At 38.3% G+C, this 21,829-nt stretch overlaps 1 protein-coding gene across 3 annotated transcripts in view; it reads right to left on the minus strand.

Moving 5' to 3' along the window:
- UBE2J1 (ubiquitin conjugating enzyme E2 J1) overlaps positions 1 to 21,829 on the minus strand; it is a 38,628-nt gene that overhangs the window by 6,273 nt on the left and 10,526 nt on the right. For 2 of the 3 annotated variants that reach the window (XM_027786004.2, XM_055810581.1), the window contains 6 exons: positions 13,149 to 13,222; positions 11,234 to 11,365; positions 9,955 to 10,039; positions 8,417 to 8,522; positions 5,987 to 6,116; positions 1,892 to 2,023 (listed from right to left, as the gene is read on the minus strand). In XM_027786004.2, the coding sequence (XP_027641805.1) occupies positions 1,892 to 2,023; positions 5,987 to 6,116; positions 8,417 to 8,522; positions 9,955 to 10,039; positions 11,234 to 11,365; positions 13,149 to 13,208 (645 nt within the window). In that variant the 5' untranslated portion in view covers positions 13,209 to 13,222. Of the gene's footprint in view, positions 1 to 1,891; positions 2,024 to 5,986; positions 6,117 to 8,416; positions 8,523 to 9,954; positions 10,040 to 11,233; positions 11,366 to 13,148; positions 13,223 to 20,794; positions 21,174 to 21,829 lie in introns of all 3 variants that reach the window. The other variant, XM_055810582.1, reaches the window with a different exon arrangement.

Raw genomic sequence — 21,829 nt, forward strand, 5'->3', positions numbered from 1 at the left:
AGTTAAACGTATGCCGGAAAGGGCAACACTGTGCTCACAAATACCTCGTCATTAATTCATTGCAAAATCTCTGTCCTTTCAAGCAGCTTAAAAGGTAAAAAACACGGAAGAGACGATTGGTGCTGGAAGAACAAACTCGCCCATGATGCAGCCTGTAGATTGCTTCTCCCATAGTGATAACATAGCCTACAGATTCTCTCCTCTTCACCTATTTACCATCATGTTTTCAACGAAGACTGGTTACATTTTAACTTCGTTACATTAAATGAAGAGGGGTAAACATTTTATCCAAAAGAAAAAGAAAATTGATCTGATGTTGCCCACACCTAACACTTACAACTTAGTAAGGTAGAATTAAGTCTTCATACAAGAACTAAGACAATAAATTGATTTTACACATGCAAGAAGCCCAGTTGAGCAGAAAGGATCCAACTTTGCACGGATACTCTTTCAGATCAAGGCCTCCGGCCCCCTACTTTGGGAAGATTTCTGTCAACTTCCACATTAATATGAACACAAAAATAGCAAGCTCAAATTCTTTAAGTAATCCTTCCTGTTACACATTTCTGTCTTCCATTGTGTGGCTGTACATTTTCACTCCCCAATGGCTCCAGAAAATTTCTAACACTCGAAATGGGGCAGCCCAGAAACAGGGGTATTGCTTCAAACTCAAACTAACAATCATGACTGTGATCCCTTAAAATATGAATCCACTTTTCATCGTTTACAGTTTATAACATGTAAGTATTTTTACCTACATTTATATATTTAAAGGTCTCATTTCACATGGGACTGTTCTGCTGAACATTAAGTTAATCATTACTTATTAATCCGCATAACTTATTAAAATAAAATCTCTTAGAAATGGGATTAATAAAGAAAAAACAGTCTTTTTCCCCAGGAAAATGCTAGCAATGCCTTGGTATTTTGGCTAGTACTACTATATTAGGCAGGATTTGCAATAAGAAGAATAAAATAAAATGGTTTATTAAATCCTGAACAATCTGGAAAAATCCTTATTGTGGAAAAAAGTATGCTATTAGCATGTTTATATTTCTACATAGCTTGAAAATATGTTGCAAACACACAACAGATGGTCTGACGTTATTTGACGTGTTTTAGGTTTTTTAACCGATCTGCAGCCCCATCTCTCTAAAAAAGACAGCTTAGCTGGGATTTGCCTGCAATTTATCAGTGAATTTAGATTGCATTTGCCACAGTCATAACAGCAGCTGCCTTGGCCCACCACCAGGCCTCGGTCACTTCCAAAACCATTATGTAAGTCCTACACCTAGTAGTATTAAAACGTAAGTGTCATACTTCAAATGGTAAGAATATTTCAGTCAGACTTACTTGAGAGCTTATAAAAGCTAGGAAGATCTATTTAATCAATATTAAATTAAATTATTTATATTATATATATAATTTGCATTAATTTATATCTATTATTTATATTAAATTATTTATTAAATTAATTATTAGTTAAGCTATAAATTATCACAAACATTTTGCCTCTGGCTAAGAATTCTGTTGCAAAAGTCTGTGCTACATTATGCAGACAGTAAACTGTAGTACTTCAGACACTGCAACTTTTTAATGAACTGTTAACCCATATATTAAAGAAAACTACTAGGAACAAGAATTGCTAAAATAACATTGTTTATAATTTTTAAAAGGAGGAAGTGAAAGCAAAGTGATCACTATATCTAAAAGTGATTCAGCATACTATTTGCTCATTTTACACATAGATTTTTTTATAAAAGTATGCAGTTTTAGAAGAAACGTATTAACTACATACTCTTAATGAAACCTCGGATCAGCTTAATGGTACTGATTTCACGTTCAGACTATGTCTGTACTTGCACTGATAAAGCTCAGAGACAGACCATACCATTGCGCTTGCTGGGTCCTGGAGCACTCTAGCTGTACCATCCTGCTGGGGCTCACATGAAGCGGCAGAGTGGTTCAGTCCCGATGTGTTTGACGGTCCAGCATCAGACTTCCTAGATGAATTTACTTCTGCCTACAAGGAGTACATATGTACACTTCAGAGGCAAGATTCAAATCGCTCCAAAAAGATTTGGCTTATTTTCAAATATGTATTTTAATGTATGGAGAATATGAGACATACTGAAATGTAATAATCAAGTACACCAACTGCATTTCAACTACACACCAACAGGTTTAAGAAATTCTCATTCTTTAGAAATGAGACTATAGATGTGCAAGCATCAGTCTAAAAAAAATTCTAAGTTCCTTTGCACATAACAACATGTATAACATTAAAAAAATGCACATATGTATAAAGCAAAAAAGAAAATTCTTTATACGATCCAGGACAAAATAATGCCACAAATGACACCATTTTTTAAAACTTCTGTTTCTCATGTCCTTAAGACAATGCTGACTACCGTTGTTACAAATAAACTAATATAACCTGTTTCTCAGCAGGGCTAACTAGCCTCTGCTAAATGCTAGTTTAATGTGGTTATACTTCTAGTACCAACGTTGCCTCACAACCAGAGTGGGCATAAACACATGGCACTACACTGTCAGGCACACATTCCACAGTTTACAGTATTTAAATTTCAGCACAAGCAAAGCAAAATAAAAATAAAAGTTTTATAATACTGTTTTTGTATGCATTTATAAAATGCCTAACAAGCATAAATTCCCAGAATTTAGATTTCATGCATTTGGAAATTTGAGACAAGAGATCAGTAGTGACATAGAAGTTCATGTTTAAAACAGTATATATGCCTGCAATAATCCTTTGGGAATGGAAAGGAACATAGCATCAGAGTCCTGAACTGAAACACTTTAAAATTTATACATTTAATCTATTTAAGAAAAAATAAATTAATGATCAGATCAATTTTTATCAGCAAGCATGTCTCCTTCCAAGTCATGTATCTAGATCTCAATTTATTACACAAATGACAATTCCAAATCTAATACCTGTTTGCAAATGCAGATGTAAGTAGTGGTAGTAATAGTAAGAAATACAAACAGTGTATTAGAAACCAACCAGTTATGGTGATAACAAGCTGATAAGATCAAAAGATAATGATATTCTTTCAGGATACTATTTTGTGTGAGAAATTAAAATTCCCTGTTTCTTCATGTGTATTATCTCAGGAGAATCCAAAAAAATGTCACTGAAACAACCTGAAGATGAATTTAAACTTAACAACACTTAATCTGACAACACTGCTCTCCTTTTGCACTTCACTACTATGAACTGTAATAATATTAGATAGGACAAGTTCTGACTCAAATATGGACCAGCAACAAAGCATCACAGGATTATGAATAATTTAGGCTGGAATGGACCTCTGGATGACACCAGGTCCAACTCCCTCCTCAAAGCAGAGTCACATTAAGTCAAGTTGTGAGCATCCCCGAAGATTCTACAGCCTCTCGGAGCAGTCTGCTCCAGCATTTGACAACCTGCAAAGTGAATTTTCCTTTCCCATATCCAGTTCTAAGTTCCTTCCCTGGAACCTGTGACCACTGCTTTTCATACTTCTGCTTCTTCCAATACAGCCTTCATTTCATCTTTACTGTTAATCTCTATAAAGCACATACACTACAAAATGTGCATTTGATTTATTTTAGTTTAGGAAAGTACTAAGTCTAGTATGCTAGACTGAAGTCAGACTAACATTCAAATAAATAACCACCTGAAAGTTCCCAAAACTGAAGTATCTTTTTTGTCACATAGTCTCATTTTTCTGCAGCCCTTACCTCTGCTTCCAGAAAAGTTGGAGAACACAGACAACAAGGAAAGAAAATCAACATATGTAAATGAAATAATGAGGGTGAGAATTAGTTTTACTGCACAATATGCCTTGTGATGGCAATATGTAGATAAACTATAGTGTTTTACAGTCATGTGTATGCTATAAGTCATCTTTCTTTTTTTCTTTGAAGTGGAATGGAATTTATGGTATATAGCACCTAAAATGCAGAAAACAATCTGCAAGTCAAAGTAAAACTAATAAAAAAATATGCAGTTTTCTATTAAAACAGACAGGAACAAAGGTGAAGGCTCACAGAAGCAGAAAAACTAACAAGAAAACGTGGTTTATTTTTCCTCCTGAATTTCATATTCCTTTCTCAACACCTCATATGGTTTGTTTTTTCAAAAATTACCATTTTGCTTAAGGCTGGTATGAAATGATTTCTCATAATCCCAGGATCATCTAGAAAAAGATAGGAAATCTCTTCTTTAAGGATCAAGATAATGCAGAGATTGCTAGTATGTTTGCTAGTAGAGAGGCTCTCTCCAATTGTACACTCAATCAGCAATCTGATGTTAAATCTTACTCCCTAAGTTGACACGGACTATATCCAAACTACTAAAAAGCTTTTTGTGTTCTCTGCTAGTAATTCATAGTATTAGTTTACTAAAAAAAAAATTAATCAAATGCCTCAGCCTAACATCAATCAAACAAACAATAACAAAGTCAAGGAAAGCAGAGAAGCAGGAAGCTTAAAAAAACCCAATCCCAAAAATTTTATTTGAGAAAGGGAGGGAAGGCACAACCAGAGGACAGAACTGATTTACCTTGTAAAAAAAGCACAAAGGATACTAAAAGGCTCTAGAAACCTGAGGCTTTTGAAGCACAATGGATACTTAAAGGCTCTAGAAACCTGAGGCTTTTGTTCATTCTTCCCTTGCTGAGTGCTTGTTCTTAGCAGGTGGCGTTAAGTACGTGGACACATGAAATGCACCAATATTCTTTAAAGGTCGATGTCCCCAAGTCTTTCATTTTAAAACTGAAAAAGGTATGAAATGAAGTTGAGAGTTCTTTCTTTAAAAAAAAAAAAATCATACTCCAATATTTCTAGAATTTCTTGGATGAGGATTAGCAGTTCTCAAGTAAAAATTAATCATATGTATTTTAACCCTCATATATTGTAAAAAAGCCAGGAGGCAGGCAGTCCATTGCTCCTCCAAGTAGTTCCTTTTAAAATTCTGTCCCTGTATCTCCTCACCTTTGTAAAATATTTTGAGATGGTTTTATCATATTATTACACACAGACCGAACCATGTCAACATGTCTAGATGCGAGATCACACAGGAATACACAGGTCCTGCAAAACTGGAGTAATGCTCAGTAGAAGGCAATCTCACTCTCATGGCACACACACAAAAAAAACGTAGTCTTAAGGACAGTGTTAGGAGAACACTGTTGATACAAGGGGACATACCAGAGTCCCCAGCCTCAGTGAGGATGCATTCTGCACCAATGCCATATTGTCATAATATATTTCATTGTAGTTCCCCGCCCTCATGCACATCAGTCTTCCTTAGTGGCCGATTTAAAAGTTTAGTGGAAAACCCAGTGAAAAACAAGACTGTGCATGCAAGACATGCAGTTTTCTAAGGCACGTATTTGGCTAAACAAATCTTACTTTCACTGAAACACAAGCTAGAGAACACCTTTTTGGGTAACAGCAACTTCCATACCAGAGTTCAACTTTCAGTATCTTCAGCTGCAGGGTAGTTCAAAAGAATTTGCAACCATTTTTCAGTAGGAATATGTTTTATTCCTTCCATAAGCCAAAAGGAGGAAGAACAAAAAAAAGAAAAAAAAAAATCACAAAGGAAAAAAATTTAGGTTAGCTTTGGCCGAACTTTGCTAACACACTTACAGTAAGACTAATTCTGGAGAATTTAATCAAGTTACTAGTGACCAAAAACATGGAAGTAAAAGCAACATAGTTAGGGAGTTCTTACCACAGTGCTCACCACTGAAATCAAAACTAATCAATTGGTGCTTGAGATGCACAACTTATTAATCGGCACATTTCAAGAGATCCACTCCTGTATTTCTCTTTCAGACTGTCCTAAAAAAGCAGGTTTCCACACAGAGATTGATGAAGGTTTATGAAATGAAGCCTTCTGCAATTTACAAGTGTTTCCTCAATATTATTTTTTTTAAATTCTATACAACAGAAGTTTAAACAGTGACATCACCTTGAAGCTAATTTGTCTGGCAAGTTCTTTAGCTTCCTTGTCTGCCTGGCTTGACACGCTTCCGGATGTCAGTGGTAAGAGAGCCGTCTTCATAGATGTGCCACACATTTCACAACAGAAGTCTTGTGACCTGGCCACAAATGACACAGCTCAGAATAGCATGTTCTCATGATGGTCTTGTGCGCTTGTTTAAATAAACTAGTTGCAAAACAACCCACAGAAAGACAAGTGATGTCAAGACCAGTAGCTTAAAAGTACTTCCCACCGCCCCAAATCACACTACTCTGAAAAAATGTTGAGAATAATCTATACTACAATGACATATTCTCTTATGTCATTTAGGAAAGTATTAACAAGTGACTTACATATTGCTATTATCTATCCTTTATTAATAATTTGTTACATTTTAAAACTTCTTATCTGCAGCAAACTAAAATTGTAAATTATAAAGATCTAACTATTATTACAAATATTAAATTGGAGCCAGGAGCTCACACCTCAAATCTAGGAATTTCAGCTTCTGCAAAAGCATTACTTTTCCTCTCTTGCACACAAAATTTATCTACAGGGCACACTGCAGGCAGCTCTCCAAGCCAATGAGAAACCACACAACCTTGATAGCACAGTATCAAAACCAACCCACTAAACCCTGCCTCTCACCAGGGCTTATTAGCTTTGACCCAGTGCCATGCTAACAGGAAAGCTGCAGCTTCCGATTGGCTCAGAGTACGGGCAGAATAAGCTCTCACCTGCCTGCAAAATAAGTTACTAGTTACAATTTAGAATACAGTAACTTTGCTTATAAATAGGGATACAGTCTTTCAAGTACCTTCTACTTCCCAGATGAGGAAGGGAGAAAGACCAAAAAGAAGGCAAAGGTGTAAGACTTCACTTAAGGACTATCACAGAGTAATTGAGCTTGAGAGACACCTCTGGAGATCATTTAGTCCAGTCTCCTTGCTCAAAGCAGAGTCAAGCAGAACATGTTGCTCAGGTCTGTTTCCAGTCACATTTTTAATACCTCCAAGGACAGAGATTCCACCACCCCTCTGGGCAACCTGTGCTAGCGCTCTGACCATCTCCACAGCAATAAAAAAAAAAAGAAAAAAAAAGAAAAAAAAGTGTTTTCTTGCATCCAGATCTTGTAGGTTTCAGTTTGTGCCCATTGCCTCTTGCCCTGGCACTGGGTGCCACTGAGAAGAGACTGGCTCTGCCTTCTTTACACCTTCCATTCAGATATTTGTACACGAGTAAGATCCCCTGAGCCTTCTCTTCTCCAGACTGAACACTCCCAGCTCTCCTTATACGAAACATGTTCCAGTCCCCTGCATCACCTTTGTGGCACTGCACTGGATTCATTCCAGGAAGTCCCTATCTTTCCTGTACCTTGACCTGGACCCAGACTCCAGATGCCTCCCCAGCGCTGACTGGATCTGTCGGCAACGCTCTTCCTAATGCAGCCCAGGACACCATTAGCCTTCTTTGCTGCAAGGGCACATTGATGCCTCATTAATAGCTTGGTGTCCACCAGGTCCCCCACTTCCAAGCTCCTTTCCAGCTGGTTGGCTGGTGTTACTCCTCTGCAGGAGTAGAACTTTGCTTTTCTTTGTTGAACCTAAGGAGGTTCCTCCAGCCCCTTGAGGTCTGGTGTATCAGCCACCTCTCCCTGATCTGTATCTTCTGCAAGCTTGCTGAGGGTGTACTCTGCCCCATCGTCCAGGCCATTAATGACACAGAATTGCACTGGTCCCACTGTGGACCTCTGAAGTACACCAGCAGTGACCAGCCTGCAGGTGACTTTGTGTTGCTTACCACACCCCTCTGAACCAGGCAGCTCAGCCAGTTCTTAATCCACCTTACTGTCCCCACTTGCCTTGGCTGTACTTCAGAGCCTCTGTATGAGGATGGTAAGGAAGACAGCACCAAAAGCCTTGCTAAAGTCAACAATAAACAACATCCACTGATTTCCCCTTGTCCACTAAGCTAATCACTTCATCAAGTCACAAATTCAATTAATTTCTTAAAAATCATTCACAAGCAGTTGTTTCAGATTTTTTTGCCATTGTTTCATTATTAAGGGAAATGATACATCATTGTTTTGGTTGTTTTCTCCCCCACCAACACTGACTATCAATTCCATCACACTGATTTTCCCTCCACACTGCAATTACTACTGTATCACAACACTAATTACATCTCTAAGCCTGAATTTCAGACAAACCTCTGAACTGACCACACAGTGCTGGAAGGAATACAGCCCTCTCAAATTATTTTGTTTAACCCTAAGTTCCAAGTTTGCACAATATTCCGGAAAAAAAAAAAAATATATATACCCACAAGGCACAGACCTTTCTGTTATAATTGGAATAAATGCAAGAGAACAGACTGAGGCAACATATATTTGTACTTACAGTAACAAACAGTGCTTACTTTTTAGCAAGAGCTCTTCTTTCTTCAGGTGTATAATCTAGAGATCCTATTGCTCCTTCACCTTTGGTTGGCATAAATCCAATAATGGCTAGTAAAGCTGTTCTTACTAAAATGGGAAAACAAATACAAACAAGGTTGCAGAAACAACTGCTATGTTATCTCACTCTACACTCAGCATAGAAAAGCTGCAGTTCTGCCTGAGAAACTTCATTTTGGCTAAAGGAGTAGTCTGAATTTCATACAAGCAGCACAGGGTTTTTTGCTACACAGCAAGGCTTTCTTAAATTTTTAATAGTTATAATTATAAACTTCACATTATAAATGAAAGGTAAGGCCTCACTATTCCATCAGTCAACACAGAGAAGAAAAGCTAAGTTGTTACAAAAATGTTGCATCAATATCAAAGTTACAGTTCAAGACTTTAAAAATGGGTTCTGAAGTAAAAAAAAGTAAGGTAGAATTAACATAAAGGGGGAGGGGGGAAGAAGAGGATTCATAACATCGTCTTCTTTCTGTGCATGCTTTCTATTAGACACAAATTCTGCAATCTAGTGCACACAATCTCAGAGGTTTTCTTTTATGTAGAATTTGCTCCTTTTATGTCATCATGTTGGGGAAGAAGCTCACTTAAACACTATAACAGCAAATAACAGAATTGCCATCTAAAACATTATTTTAGACAATATCTACCCTTCAATTTTGTTTTACATGGTCATGAAATTTAAGAATTCAAGACACTTTGCTAGTAGATTTGGTATATAAATATCACATGAAGATAACTACCACAAAATAGAGATAGGATATTTACACCTCCTACTCAGAAGACAGTATTTTCTACTCAAAAAAACCAAGACACTACCAAAGTTGAAGTGGTCTGTTATAACACTCCTAAGATCTTAAGTACATATTTTATATCTGCAACTGATATTGAAAGAGATAATTGTTGCACTGTACTCAGCAAAACTAAAATTATAAAAACACAGAAATATTGCCTTAGATTGTCTGTGGCAACTCTCAATTTTTGCGATAATGAAACTTTAAAAAAACCTGTAGAAAACATTCAGTTATTGTGAACTTGGACTACTTGGACCAAGTCTTTCCTCTTGAGTGTTCAGAAGTACAGCATCACAATTAAAAGCTGATCGCACTCCCCTCTATCAATATTCAAGCTGGTTTTAATTATACAAAAACAGGGTAAAGTAACAGGATTTAAAGTATTTTCATAAGAACAATTTTTAAAAAAAAACACAAAAACAAAGAATATTTTAAGTAGTCTGCAAATTCTTAATGCTTGTGCATCCACTAAGAGCCTACCATCAGCCCTCAGTTTCTCAACCATTTCACCCAGTATTTATTTACTTATTCTCAAATCTTCCTATGTCGTTCTTTCATAACTTTACATTTCTCAAGTTCTCCTATACTTTTACTCCCTCTGTCTCCTTTTTCACTATAAATATTCCTTGTGAGATTATTTTCTTTTCAGTTTAAAGACTTAGTTGCTTGATGGGGGGAACATTTTCCAAATAACTGTTACTTACTACTCCATGAAGGCTGCCATGTTTCAGGATGATGGCCCGAGATGCTTAAACAAATTTTCTTCCCCACTTCAAACCTGCCATTGGCCTTCAAAGGAAGAAGAAAGGTATAGTAAAACATGCTGGAAGTTAACTCTTGGGTTTTAGTAAAAGTTGTAAAAAATCATGATCAAACAAATCTATATGCAAACAACACTTGATAATTACATTACTGCCAACCTCACAAAATTGGCATTCAGCTTTCTGAAAAAAAAGAATCATAGAATGGCTTGGGTTGGAAGGGAGATTAAAGATCCTCTAGTTTTAACTCCCTTGCCACGCGCAGGGACACCTTCCACCAGACCAGGTTGCCCAAAGCCCATCCAGCCTGGCCTTGAGCACTCCCAGGGATGGGGCAGCCACAGCTGCTCTGGGCAGCCTGTGCCAGTGTCTCACCACCCTCGTAGTGAAGAATTCCTTCCTAGTATCCAACCTAAAGCCACCCTCTTTCAGTTTAAAGCCATTACCCCTTGTCCCACCACTACATGCCCTTGTAAAAAGTCCCCCCCCAGCTTTCTCGGAGACCCCCTTTAGGTACTGGAAGGCTGCTACGAGGTCTCCCTGGAGCCTTCTTTTCTCCAGGCTGAACAACCCCAACTCTCTCAGCTTGTCTTCACAGGAGAGGTGCTCCAGCCCTCTGATCATCTTCGTGGCCCTCCTCTGGACTCACTCCAACAGGTCCATGTCCTTCTTACGTTGGGAGCTCCACAGCTGAATGCAATATTTTAGGTGGAGTCTCACAAGAGTGGAGTAGAGGAAGAGTCCCTCAGCCATCTGCCTCTATTCATGCATGAAGAAACCCTTAATTGATATCTCACATGTTCCAGTGTGACACAGTGGCTTGCCTGTTGCTCCTGTAACCCACACACCACATATAGAGAGCCTGAAAAGCTATAGCTCTATGAAACTATGCACAAATGTGTGCCTTTGCCCCAAACCATAGGTCTGCCTTCCGACATGTGACCAATGTCTCCAACAGAAACCAAGAGAGCCCATGGAGAGAAGGTTAAGCAATCATATCAGCAATGTGATGACTCCTAGAGTAAAATTTCATATATTAGGTGCAAAGCTTCATGTAATTACAGAATACCAAAGTCACTTCTGGTCTTAAATCAGCAGCAGTAACTGTACTATGCCACCTCTCTTACCAAAATTATAATAATTTAAATGCCAAGAATATTTCTCAGACATCTACATTTCAAGTGATGATGTAAAAAGGAAAAAAACTGGTAAACATGCTTACCGTCAGCAAAATAATGCTGGGTGGTTTCATGGGATATTCAGGTGGTAGTACTATTCGCCCGTGATAAATCCCTCCATCGAAATCTGAATCTGGAGGGCCTCTAACAGTAAAATGCCATTCAAAAAGATTATCCTAAAATGCCCCCATCAAAGGGAGATTAAAAAAAAAAAGGGAAAAGTGCGTCAAAGTAGTAAACAACTAAAAACAATTTTCTTGACCAAGGACAGTCCACAGCAGAAATTTTAAGAAGTCAAAATCAAATGAAAATTAAGATAACCAACACAGCACTAAGATTCTGGTTAAAAGGATAAAATATTATAGCTTTCCGGTATTTTTCTTACACAACAGCTTTTTTTGAAACCCTCAAATTCATTATGCAAAACTCTTGTCATAACTGATACAACTAGATACCCAACTAGATACAACTTAATACCCAACACATGGAAAACTGTCTTTGCGCCAGTGAATCATTTCTGGAGAACCAAAGGGAGACCCAGCCCAAAAAAGAATATTAATGACAGCATCCTCAAAGCCCCTTCCATGATCAAGTCAACACAGGGACTTGACACACACCCCAGAGAAATCCCATCCTCTTTTGCTCCTCCATAAACAATTTTTAAACAGCTACTGTGCCTTACTGCACAACAGGTACACTTTCCAATTTGGAAAACTATTTTCAATGGACATCTACATAACTTCTCTTCAAGCATTATTTCTTCAGGGTTCTGCATTTGGCTTTGTGTATCAGATCTCACAGTGCCCACAACTCCCTGAATATTTACAAGCAGAACAACTCCTACTATTAATACAGGAGTCCAAATGAGGTTTGCTGTCAGTAAACAAGATCTCTCAACTAACGCTGAACACTGGTACCAGAGGGCTGTGACAACCTAGTTACGATTTTTTCAAGGATGGGAGGTAACTGGCAACACTTCCAGCATTTCTGTTCATTTGCCACTGTTCTCTTCCCGGCAAGTCACTGTTCTAACCCAGAAATAAGATCTTCATGTAAGTTACAAGTAATAGCATGAATTAATCCTTACATTTCACCACAGGAAGGGGAAACACAAGGTACAGATGACAACTAGTTGGTAATAACATGTATTTCATAGTACCTAGGAACACACTATTTTCTGTATGTTAGGTGCACTACGTATTTCTGTGAACAGCTAAATCAACCCCCTAAACAGAATACCACAGAACATTGCCTTTTTTACTATTCCAGTGAAATCAGAAGGTGTTTCTGTTTAAGCTTCTAACCACCAGAACTTCACTGCCCTATTAGCCCAAAAACTTCATTGGGCATTTAGAAGACCTCAAGAAGCTACTATTCAAGCAAAATCTAAGCATTCTCTCTTACAACGCACCCAGAATTGCACCCATTTATATTTTTTACAGGTTGGTTTGTATGCAAAGTAGTGAACCCTAATAGATCACCTAGGCTTAAGAATTTTGTTGAACAACTCGGCAACTGAGCCAGATGTCAGGTTTGGGTGTTGTCTTAGTTTCCGCTGGGATTGAGTTAATTTTCTTCTTAGTAGCTAGTACAATGTTGTGGTTTGATGTACACCAGGACAGGTGTAAAAAGCTTAACTTAAACATAATGCATTTATGTAGTCTCAGGAAGCAGGACTGGGGGAATAAACATACTATATCTGTGCAACAAAATTACTCCGGTCCAACGTAAAACGGGTATTAATGTATTTTCACTAACAACCTGGAACTACAATACCATTAAAGTGGAATTCTGCTGTTGATTTCCATCATAGGAAAAAAAGAACTGAATCAATTTTAAATGTTCTGCTATCATCTAAATAGGTACGTTTTAAATATATATGCACATAGAGAACTTAGAAAGCGTGTATATATAACACAGCCTAATTACAAGTTCTTGCAAACATACAGAGAAACAAACCTCCAAAGGCTGTGCGTGATAATGATCTGTAGGATCCTTCAGTTCTGCAGCCTCTTTCATCAAACGTTTGACAGCTGAAAAAGAGAAAGTGTAAGACATGAAAATAAAGAAAAAAAATTCATACACATCACATACAAAAATAGATAAATATTTCTTGAACAGCTCCTTTCAGCTAATGTTTTTCAGCACACCCCAGCTTCTTCACTGGAGTTAATAATCCAAGACACAATATAAATTACTCATGCTGAATAAACCTTAAATGACTTATACAAGCACAAAGTTATGAAAAATATGTTGCATGGCCACAGACTTTCTCAACACTGTACAATGGGACTAAAGTAGTTTTACATTAATAATTGCACCAAACACATAAGGAAAAACATAGGTGCCATTAACAGAGTTTCAGACTTTAAATACAAGATGTACAAGACTTACAACCTCAACACCTTTATCATAAAGGACATCACGTGCATCTTTTAACAACTGCTGAAAAGCTTTACCCTGACACCTCCCATGACTGTTACATGACTACTCCCTTAACTATTCCAAAGAAGGTCACAGTAAAGTTTGGGAGAAATCAACATAGCAATAATACAAGGAGATAAAAGTTTTATACTAGATCTGAAAAAAACATATGCCCAGCCAGAAAAATTCACCCAGGGCCTTTGCAGTTTGAACCTGCTACTGAGTGTAGACACACAGGTATTTTCCTATCTTAAATTCAGGATAGACATTAGTTACCCTCTCCAATCTTCTACTTCGGAACCACCAGCACAATCTGTATTTTCTGCGCCTCCCTTTTCCTTCCCCTCCAATAAGTTCTGACACACCACTTGTCCTGTCAGGTGCCCTCATGTGCATCATGCATAAATGCCTAACAAAGAACTCAGCCAAACCAAAGAGCAGACCTAAACATAAAAAGTAAGAACTACAGACAAGAAATTCAAGAATGCCATCTCATTAATAAGGTTAGGTAGGAAGTTCTTACTCCCTCCTTACTTACTGGAAAAAGTTCAAATACCAGTTACCTCTTTAAGTAATTACATAGGAGCAGGATCCCATAATCCACCCTCCACATTCAGTTCAAACCACAGAAGTCCCTCCCACTCATGTAATTATCTAAAGGAGAAACACTACCCAAATCCCCTTACATGTAAGCATAAAGACATGGTGAAAGTGAACTGTAGTTCCTTGATTTACAAAGCCTGACATCACCACCTGACTGTAGGCTGTGTAGAACACTCAGACTCCAGGGCTTTACTCACTCTCATGACACTGTGAGGGAAGCTACTCTAACCTTCCTGCAGAGGAATTTTGATTTCAATCTACTGTGAAAAGTTCTTTTCCTCCTTCACGCTTCTTGACAGCTATAAACAACAGCTCAAAGTTTGAGAATGTCACTTCTTACAACGGAAAAAGCAAACAGACTGTGGAAATTTGCTGTTGCCTGTTGTCCCAATTCTGCTGCTGCCAGGGGGAGGTGTCAGCATCCCGCCTCTGCTGAAAAAGTTTGTCTCTTTCATCTGCATTAAGGTTTACCGGTTCATTAACGAGGAATAATAAGAAAACCAGCCTGGACCAGAAAAATCTTCAGACCCAGCACTGCTCCATAGCCAACAAGCCTGGATTCTTGCCTTCAGAAGAGTGGCATGCACCAGGATGAGCTAATTCAGGAGCAAACACCTCACAAAGCAGAAGGGTAACTATAACAAAACTGAGAACATATATAATGAAACCTAACAAAGACAGAATAGTCACGGACGAGGCAGACAACTCTGTTACCAGGATTTCCCAGATGAGGGATCAACAGAAAAGAAATACAGTCCCCCTATATCAGCATTACATGCAATTACTCATATTAACTGAGGGAAAGCTAACCATTAGAGAGGGAAAAAAAATTTCAAGACCATTCTATGTAAGTCTGCTGACACTCAGAGAAAGGCCTGTACCCAGCGTACCAGCCTAAAACTGGGAGTGGAATCACTGGTAAAGCACACTTGCACCTTGGATTTGTCCCAGAAGGAACAGCCTTTTACAGCTTCAGCTCCACGGCTGTAACCTGGGTGCTGGCATGCAGGAACAGAGAAACCACAGGTTTGTACTGAGAAGTAACAGAGACAGCAGCCAGGTGGGGAAAGCAAGCAGGTGGGCTCCTGTTAAGTAGAATTTGAAACAGAAGCAAATTAAAGCATGGGGGTTTAACATATTTTTGTATTTAATTAACAGTGACAGTGATGCTGTATGTATTTTCTCATAGCATTATTTTTCTATCAAGGAGCCAGAATATAGATATTTTAAGAAGCCAGCATAAAATACACTGAAAGAATATGAAATTTTGTTCCACTCAGAGCATAAAATACAGCAAAATATACAACTTCACTTTTGTATACCATAGTGATAATTTGCTTATAATAAGTTTTCAGTATTAAGCAACCTAGGTTACCTTAAGAAAAAGCAGCACAAGTATATGAAGAAAGGCTGAGAAAAAGCAGCACATTATGAAGAAGGGCTGAGAGTTGGGGCTGTTCAGCCTGAAGAAATGAAGGTTCTGAGGAGACCTGTTGTGGCCTTTCAATACTTACAATGGGCTTATAAGACAGACCAAGACAGACGTTTTACCACAGTCTGTAGTGATAGGACAAGGGTCATTTTTTTTATTTTTTTTTTTTTAACTGAAAGAATAGGTTTACATTGGACATAAAGAAGAAATTCCTTATGATGAGCATAGTAAAACACTGGAACAGGTTTCCCATAGAAGCTGTGGATGCCCCATCCCTGGAAGTGTTCACAGGTAGGTTGGGCAGGCCTCAGAGCAACCTGGTGTAGTGGAAGGTGTCCTTGCCCATGGCAGGAAGGTCGGACTAACTAAGCTTTAAAGGTCCCTTCCAGCTGTCCTGGTTTTGGCTGAGATTGAGTTAACTTTCTTTTTAGTAGCTGGTACAGTGCTGTGTTTTGGATTTGGTGCGAAAATAATGTTGATAACATACTAATGTTTTTAGTTGTTACCAAGTAAAGTTTATACTAAGCCAAGGACTCTTCAGTTCCCTACGCCCTACCAGCAAGAAATCTGGATGGACACAAGAAATTGGGAGGGGACAGAGTCAGGACAGCTGACACAAACTAGCCAAAGGGATACTCCATACCATACAATATCACGTTCAGTATATAAAGCTGGGGGAAGAAGGACGGGGAAGACATTTGGGGTTACAGTGTTTGTCTTCCCAGTAATGCAGAGAGAGCCCTGCTTTCCTGGAGATGGCTGAACACCTGCCTGCCGAGGGGAAGTGGTCAATGTATTCCTTGTTTTGCTTTGCTTGTGTGCACAGCTTCTGGCCTACCTATTAAACTGCCTTTATCTCAACCCATGAGTTTTCTCACTTTTCCGATTCTCTCCCCCATCCTGACGTGGCAGGGAAGGGAGTGAGCGCGCGGCTGTGCGGGGCTTAGTTGCTGGCCAGGGTTAAACCACGACACCAACCCAAACCATTCTGTGCTTCTATTTCCACATTGCTGAAAAATGCCAACTGACAGACCGCAAAGAACAGCCTGGACTGATAAAGGTTCGTTCTGAGAATGTGTGATCCAGCAGCAAAAACATGAAACTGTTTCTTCTTTAAGCACAGCTGCAGTATTCACAAAAACAGCCACTCCTTTGGCTACCGAAAAACACGACAAAAGAAACAAACGTAATTCACAGTCTGCCTGCAACAAGTACAGGACATTCTTATCCAAACTTCATTACAAAGAGTTTTGATGCAAAATATGGTATTTCAACCCACTTAAAATCACACTGAGTCATCTGAGTAAATGTCTGGCTATGGCGCTTTTGAAAAATGAGAACAGTTGGGGCCATTCAAAATAAAGAATTGCAAACTGTCAATAAAGTCAAAATGTACCACAAATTCAACCAAAAAAAAAAAAAAAAAGAAAACAACAACAAAAAAAAAGACACATTCAGTTTGTTGAAGACAAGTTTTAGATACAAAATAATGAAGGTATTTTTTAACATGGCATGACTGTCAGCATGAAAAACAACAATGCTTTCACAGGTATACTCTGCAACAATTTATCATAATGTTCACTGAAATTAAATACTGAGGAAATTAAGTTTCTGGACTAACTCTAGAGAGCAAAGGAGAGTTCCCACCCTGGCAGGAGGCGCAGGAGCTCTCCACTGCTCTGGGGAGGAAAGGAAAGAGAGGGTGCTATGGGCCAGAGGCTCTGCCTGACAATTGCCTCCTGTATTGCACCAAACTCATAGAATTTTTCTGAAAAGCAAAACCACAGATGTTAAAAACCTGAGAATCAAATTGAAAGCTTGCTTTAGAATTGAGCAGCAGCGGAATAACACAATAAGCAAAATTTGTATAATCTATGCATATAAGATTTGTAGATTCACTTCTGTCAAAAACCATCCTGGTCAAATCCTACTTTTATTAACATTTATGTTAAGCTATCCTGAACTTTCTGTTCAACCCAACTGCTTGTCTTGGATACACCTTGAAGTCACATTCCAGTACTCCTGCTATCACACCCAACTAGACTAGTCTGCACCTGGTGACTGGAAAATCCTTCTGTACACAGAAAATACAAGTGATCAGTCTTCATAAATGTCAATATTACTGCTTAAAGAGACGAGATTTGAACATCGGTGGTGTTCTTTTACTAAAATATTACACCTTTGTTTAAAAAAAAAGCAAATCACTTATTGTGAAAATAAAAATAGTCTTAAAATAAAGCAATTGTATTTAGCCTTACAGAGCTCTGTTAGTAGTCTTCTGAATTTAATAAGGAATAACTTCAGTTCATTTTTACATTATCAGTGAACAGTAAATGTTGCAATCAAATGAGCTGATCAAGGCTACATTAACGTTAACATAACACACAACATTGCAACAGGATTTATTCCAGCATAATGAAGTTGTGTACTTTTGCTCACTGGAAGTTCTGAAAATCTGATACAAGTTCCAGCTCTCTCCAACACTCAAAACCCCAAACCCCAGAAACCATTACAAGCCTCCTAAAGATCTGCTGCAACTTATCTACAAAATGCAATGGTACTCGGGTACAAGAGCTCAACAGGAGAAACAGACCCAGGGGAGACCAGCAGTAGTGGTGAGGTGGGTGACATTGTAATCAAAATCACATTTGGAAGCACGGGGAGGGCGAGGTCACAGTCAGCAAGGCTCAGCCCCTTGTACTTTCTCACATGAAGAGACAGCATTTTCTGCACGTAAAGATGATTGCGGCATCACCAGTGAAACAAATTCATATTTAAGTGATACGGGATGTGCATGACAGTATCTTCCTCAAATGGATAGCAACCATTTCATTCTACCAAATTTCAGTTCTTCTGTTTGAGAAAAAGAAAGCACATTAAAAAAAACCACAACCAAACAACTCACAAACAACCAAAGGAACCCAAAACAGCTGGTATAAAGCTAGAGATCCCTAATTTTTCAAGTTGACTTACCTGATCTGGAAAAAAAAAGGAATAAAACAACCTGATAGCTTTTACTGCTTTAGCAAATGCTTGCTGCTTTTGGGGTTTTTTTAATGGCTTCTATTTTTTTTCCCCTTCATTTTAAGTAAGATTAAGAGGTCCACTCAGAAGAAATACAGAAAAAGTAATACTTTTTTCCCATGGCTCTGCTGACCAAGGCAGCATAAGTAAGGATGCAATTTATTTATTGAATCCAGTTTTTCCAATGGATTAGTAAAACTCTTCTAAAGTTTCTCTGGGATGAAGGGGTTTATAACTACTCAACCCACTTCAGCTATTAGCAAAATACAAGACATCTTTGTTACATGTTTGTCCGCTAATGATGCTATCTACAACTAGGAAAAATATTAGACACTAATACTAGAAAAATTAAAAAATTGAAATCACATAATCAATTTTAGACAAGCATCAAGGCCCTTCAATTAGATGATGCATATGTCATGGATGACATTTTGGGAAACTTTTATTAAATCAAGCTGGCTTTGGTTTTTGCCCCTCCACTTAATACCTGACCACTGAGCCAAGAGTGCCTGACCCATGGCTGGCGTAACCACCAAGTGCACAGTGTCACCTGCTGAGCCACCACCACCAGGCCTCACTGCAGCCCAAAGCACCCAGGTATCCATTCACTCAAACTGCCTGTATTTGTATTTGAAAGAAAATTCCATTTACTTTTAAATTTCACATAAGGGAATGAAAAAAACAGTGAATCACAGTCAGTCAGTAGTTCAACTGCACAAAGACAGGATCATGCAATTAAAAAAAAAGTCAGGATTACATTTACGTGTAAAGTAAGACTTCTTGTAAAATGACAACACTCAATGAGCTTTGACATTTTAAGTAAAAAAAAAAATCGTGTTAAATGTGGTCACTAAAGCATGCAAGAAAACATTTAAACCAAAAAGTCATAGCAGACTGGAGACTTATGAAATACTTTTACTACAGCTCTTTGATATGGAGAATGGTATTTTTTTAATTAGTGTTGTACTCTAGAGAATGGTTTATTAAATCTAAACATACAGAGACTCTAACAGGCTCACAGCAACCTGCACCAGTGTCACTGGGTAATTGTGTGTCACCTACTCCATTGTGGATGTGTTTTTCCTGGACAGCTGAGAACCTGTGAATGATATATGACCATTAGAGAATTAAAAGCAATAACAGGGGAGGGAAAGCGGGCTTGACACAAAAGTGCCCTGAAATATAAATTACAATCCTTTTGCAGAACAGCGTGTCAAATAGTATCTACTTTAGAAATAAACCCACATTACCACTTTCAAGTGCCCTCCACATTACTAATGCTTATCTCCTGTACCATGCCATGACTTTATTGGTTTTGCCCCCCCCTTCTTAACCCTTGTGAGTCCACTTCTGTCTTTAAACAGACTTTTCAGTTCCTGTATATATTTTTGTATGTAATTTCACAAAAATGTGACTATGTCAGAAAAATTTGCGTAGCAGTTTACAGTCACTTAATTTTTAATCAAGATCACATTTAAGTTTTATTAGGACAGAGATACCTGATCTTTCTTCATTTAAAAAAAAAAAAAAGGACACACATCTCAGTTGCATCCACACAGAATAAAATCCCTGGAAGACAGATGAGACTTCCAGTTGGGCAAGCCCTTAAAGCACTAATGAGGAGAACATACTACATACCCTGCTTCTTTAAAGCTCTTTTCCAAAGTGTTCCCTACTGCCTCTGTCTATGATGGGAAGTGGACTACACAAGCCTTAGCTCTGACAACTCAGCAACAGAAGTATGTACAAACAGGCATACCAGCAACACACCATGCAAAGACTTTGATTTTTAGAACTAGAAAACCAGCAGTGGAAGCAACCATAACACTGACGATTCCTTCCATACTACCAGTGGAAGTATGGAAGTATGGAAGTGAAAAAACTACAAAACCACCTTATCAAACCTACACCTCCAGAGCTAGAGGAACGGGCATAATGAAGAGTCGTCAAAACTTCAAACTCAGGTGAACAGCACCACCATTTTAAAGTTGTCTCCACCAAAATCTACTGTAGTTTCAACATTATTCTAAACATCATCATCTGTGGAACACTGTTTCTCCGTACTATAGAATCACATTTCTTTGTCTAAGTAAAAGCAAATGAAGATAACGAGGTTGCTCACCATTCACTGCCTCGGTGATGTTCTTCACTAGTCAAGTTCCAATTTTATGCAGATCTCAAGTAACAAGACAAAACAATTGTTCTTACAAAACTGAAATGTGCCATTGCAGAAATGTAACAACTGTCTGGGGCAGCCATATGTTCCCACACTGCTTTTCTTTTAGAATTTGGTTTGGCAGTTCCTTTGACTTCTGGTACAAAACAAATGGAAACACCACTTATCAAGAGACAGGCCAGCTGCTTTCCATCTTCAGGGTCCCAGATACATCCTTTTCCATGACCCACAAGCCTCCTGAATAGCTGCTTTACATCTTCACAGCCTCACATATATCCTTTTGCAAGACCCACAAGCCTCTTATGCTCACATAAAGTATTGACAACTGTAAAAAAAGAATACTTTTAATTAGTCTAGTCTCTCTTTCCGTTCACCCTCAGAAAGGACAGACCTTTAGTCCTCATTTCCCTCAGAGCAGCAGGAAGTACAGTACTCTTCCCGAAAGTATAATTCAAGACAACTGTTCAGTCAACACAAAGGGAGATAAAACTTATCAAATTAAGGTCCTTGTTGAATGTACTAAGATCAAACACTGTCTTCAGCCTTAATAAATCCGTTAACATCCATTCAACTTTTTAGTTTTAAAACATTCTATCTTTATTTCATACATGGAAGGTACTAAGCAGCACAATACCTACTGGCCATTTTCTACTAACTGGTTTTAATTAACAAAGAACTGATGCGTGTTTGTTGACAAGGAACACTTCTTACTTGTAAAAAGTGGAGAAAAAAGTATAGTTTGTAGGAAAAGCAGTAAATGTGTTGAAGATGACAGCTAAGAAGATCACTATCTCAGCACGTTATGTTCCTTGTGCGTCCAAGATCCAAAAGCCCTGTCTCTGGGCAGCAAATGCAGGACACGCACCATGCCTCCCTCCGCCTGCTCTCCCCAGTCATCCAGGGCCCTCACTAGCCAATTCTAGATGAGGCGGCCTGCTGAAAACAAACAAAAAGCTGCCCAAAACGAGTACTATTGTTTGT

The sequence above is a fragment of the Falco peregrinus genome, chromosome 7 (genome assembly GCF_023634155.1).
Source record: "Falco peregrinus isolate bFalPer1 chromosome 7, bFalPer1.pri, whole genome shotgun sequence".
Lineage (NCBI taxonomy): Eukaryota > Metazoa > Chordata > Aves > Falconiformes > Falconidae > Falco > Falco peregrinus.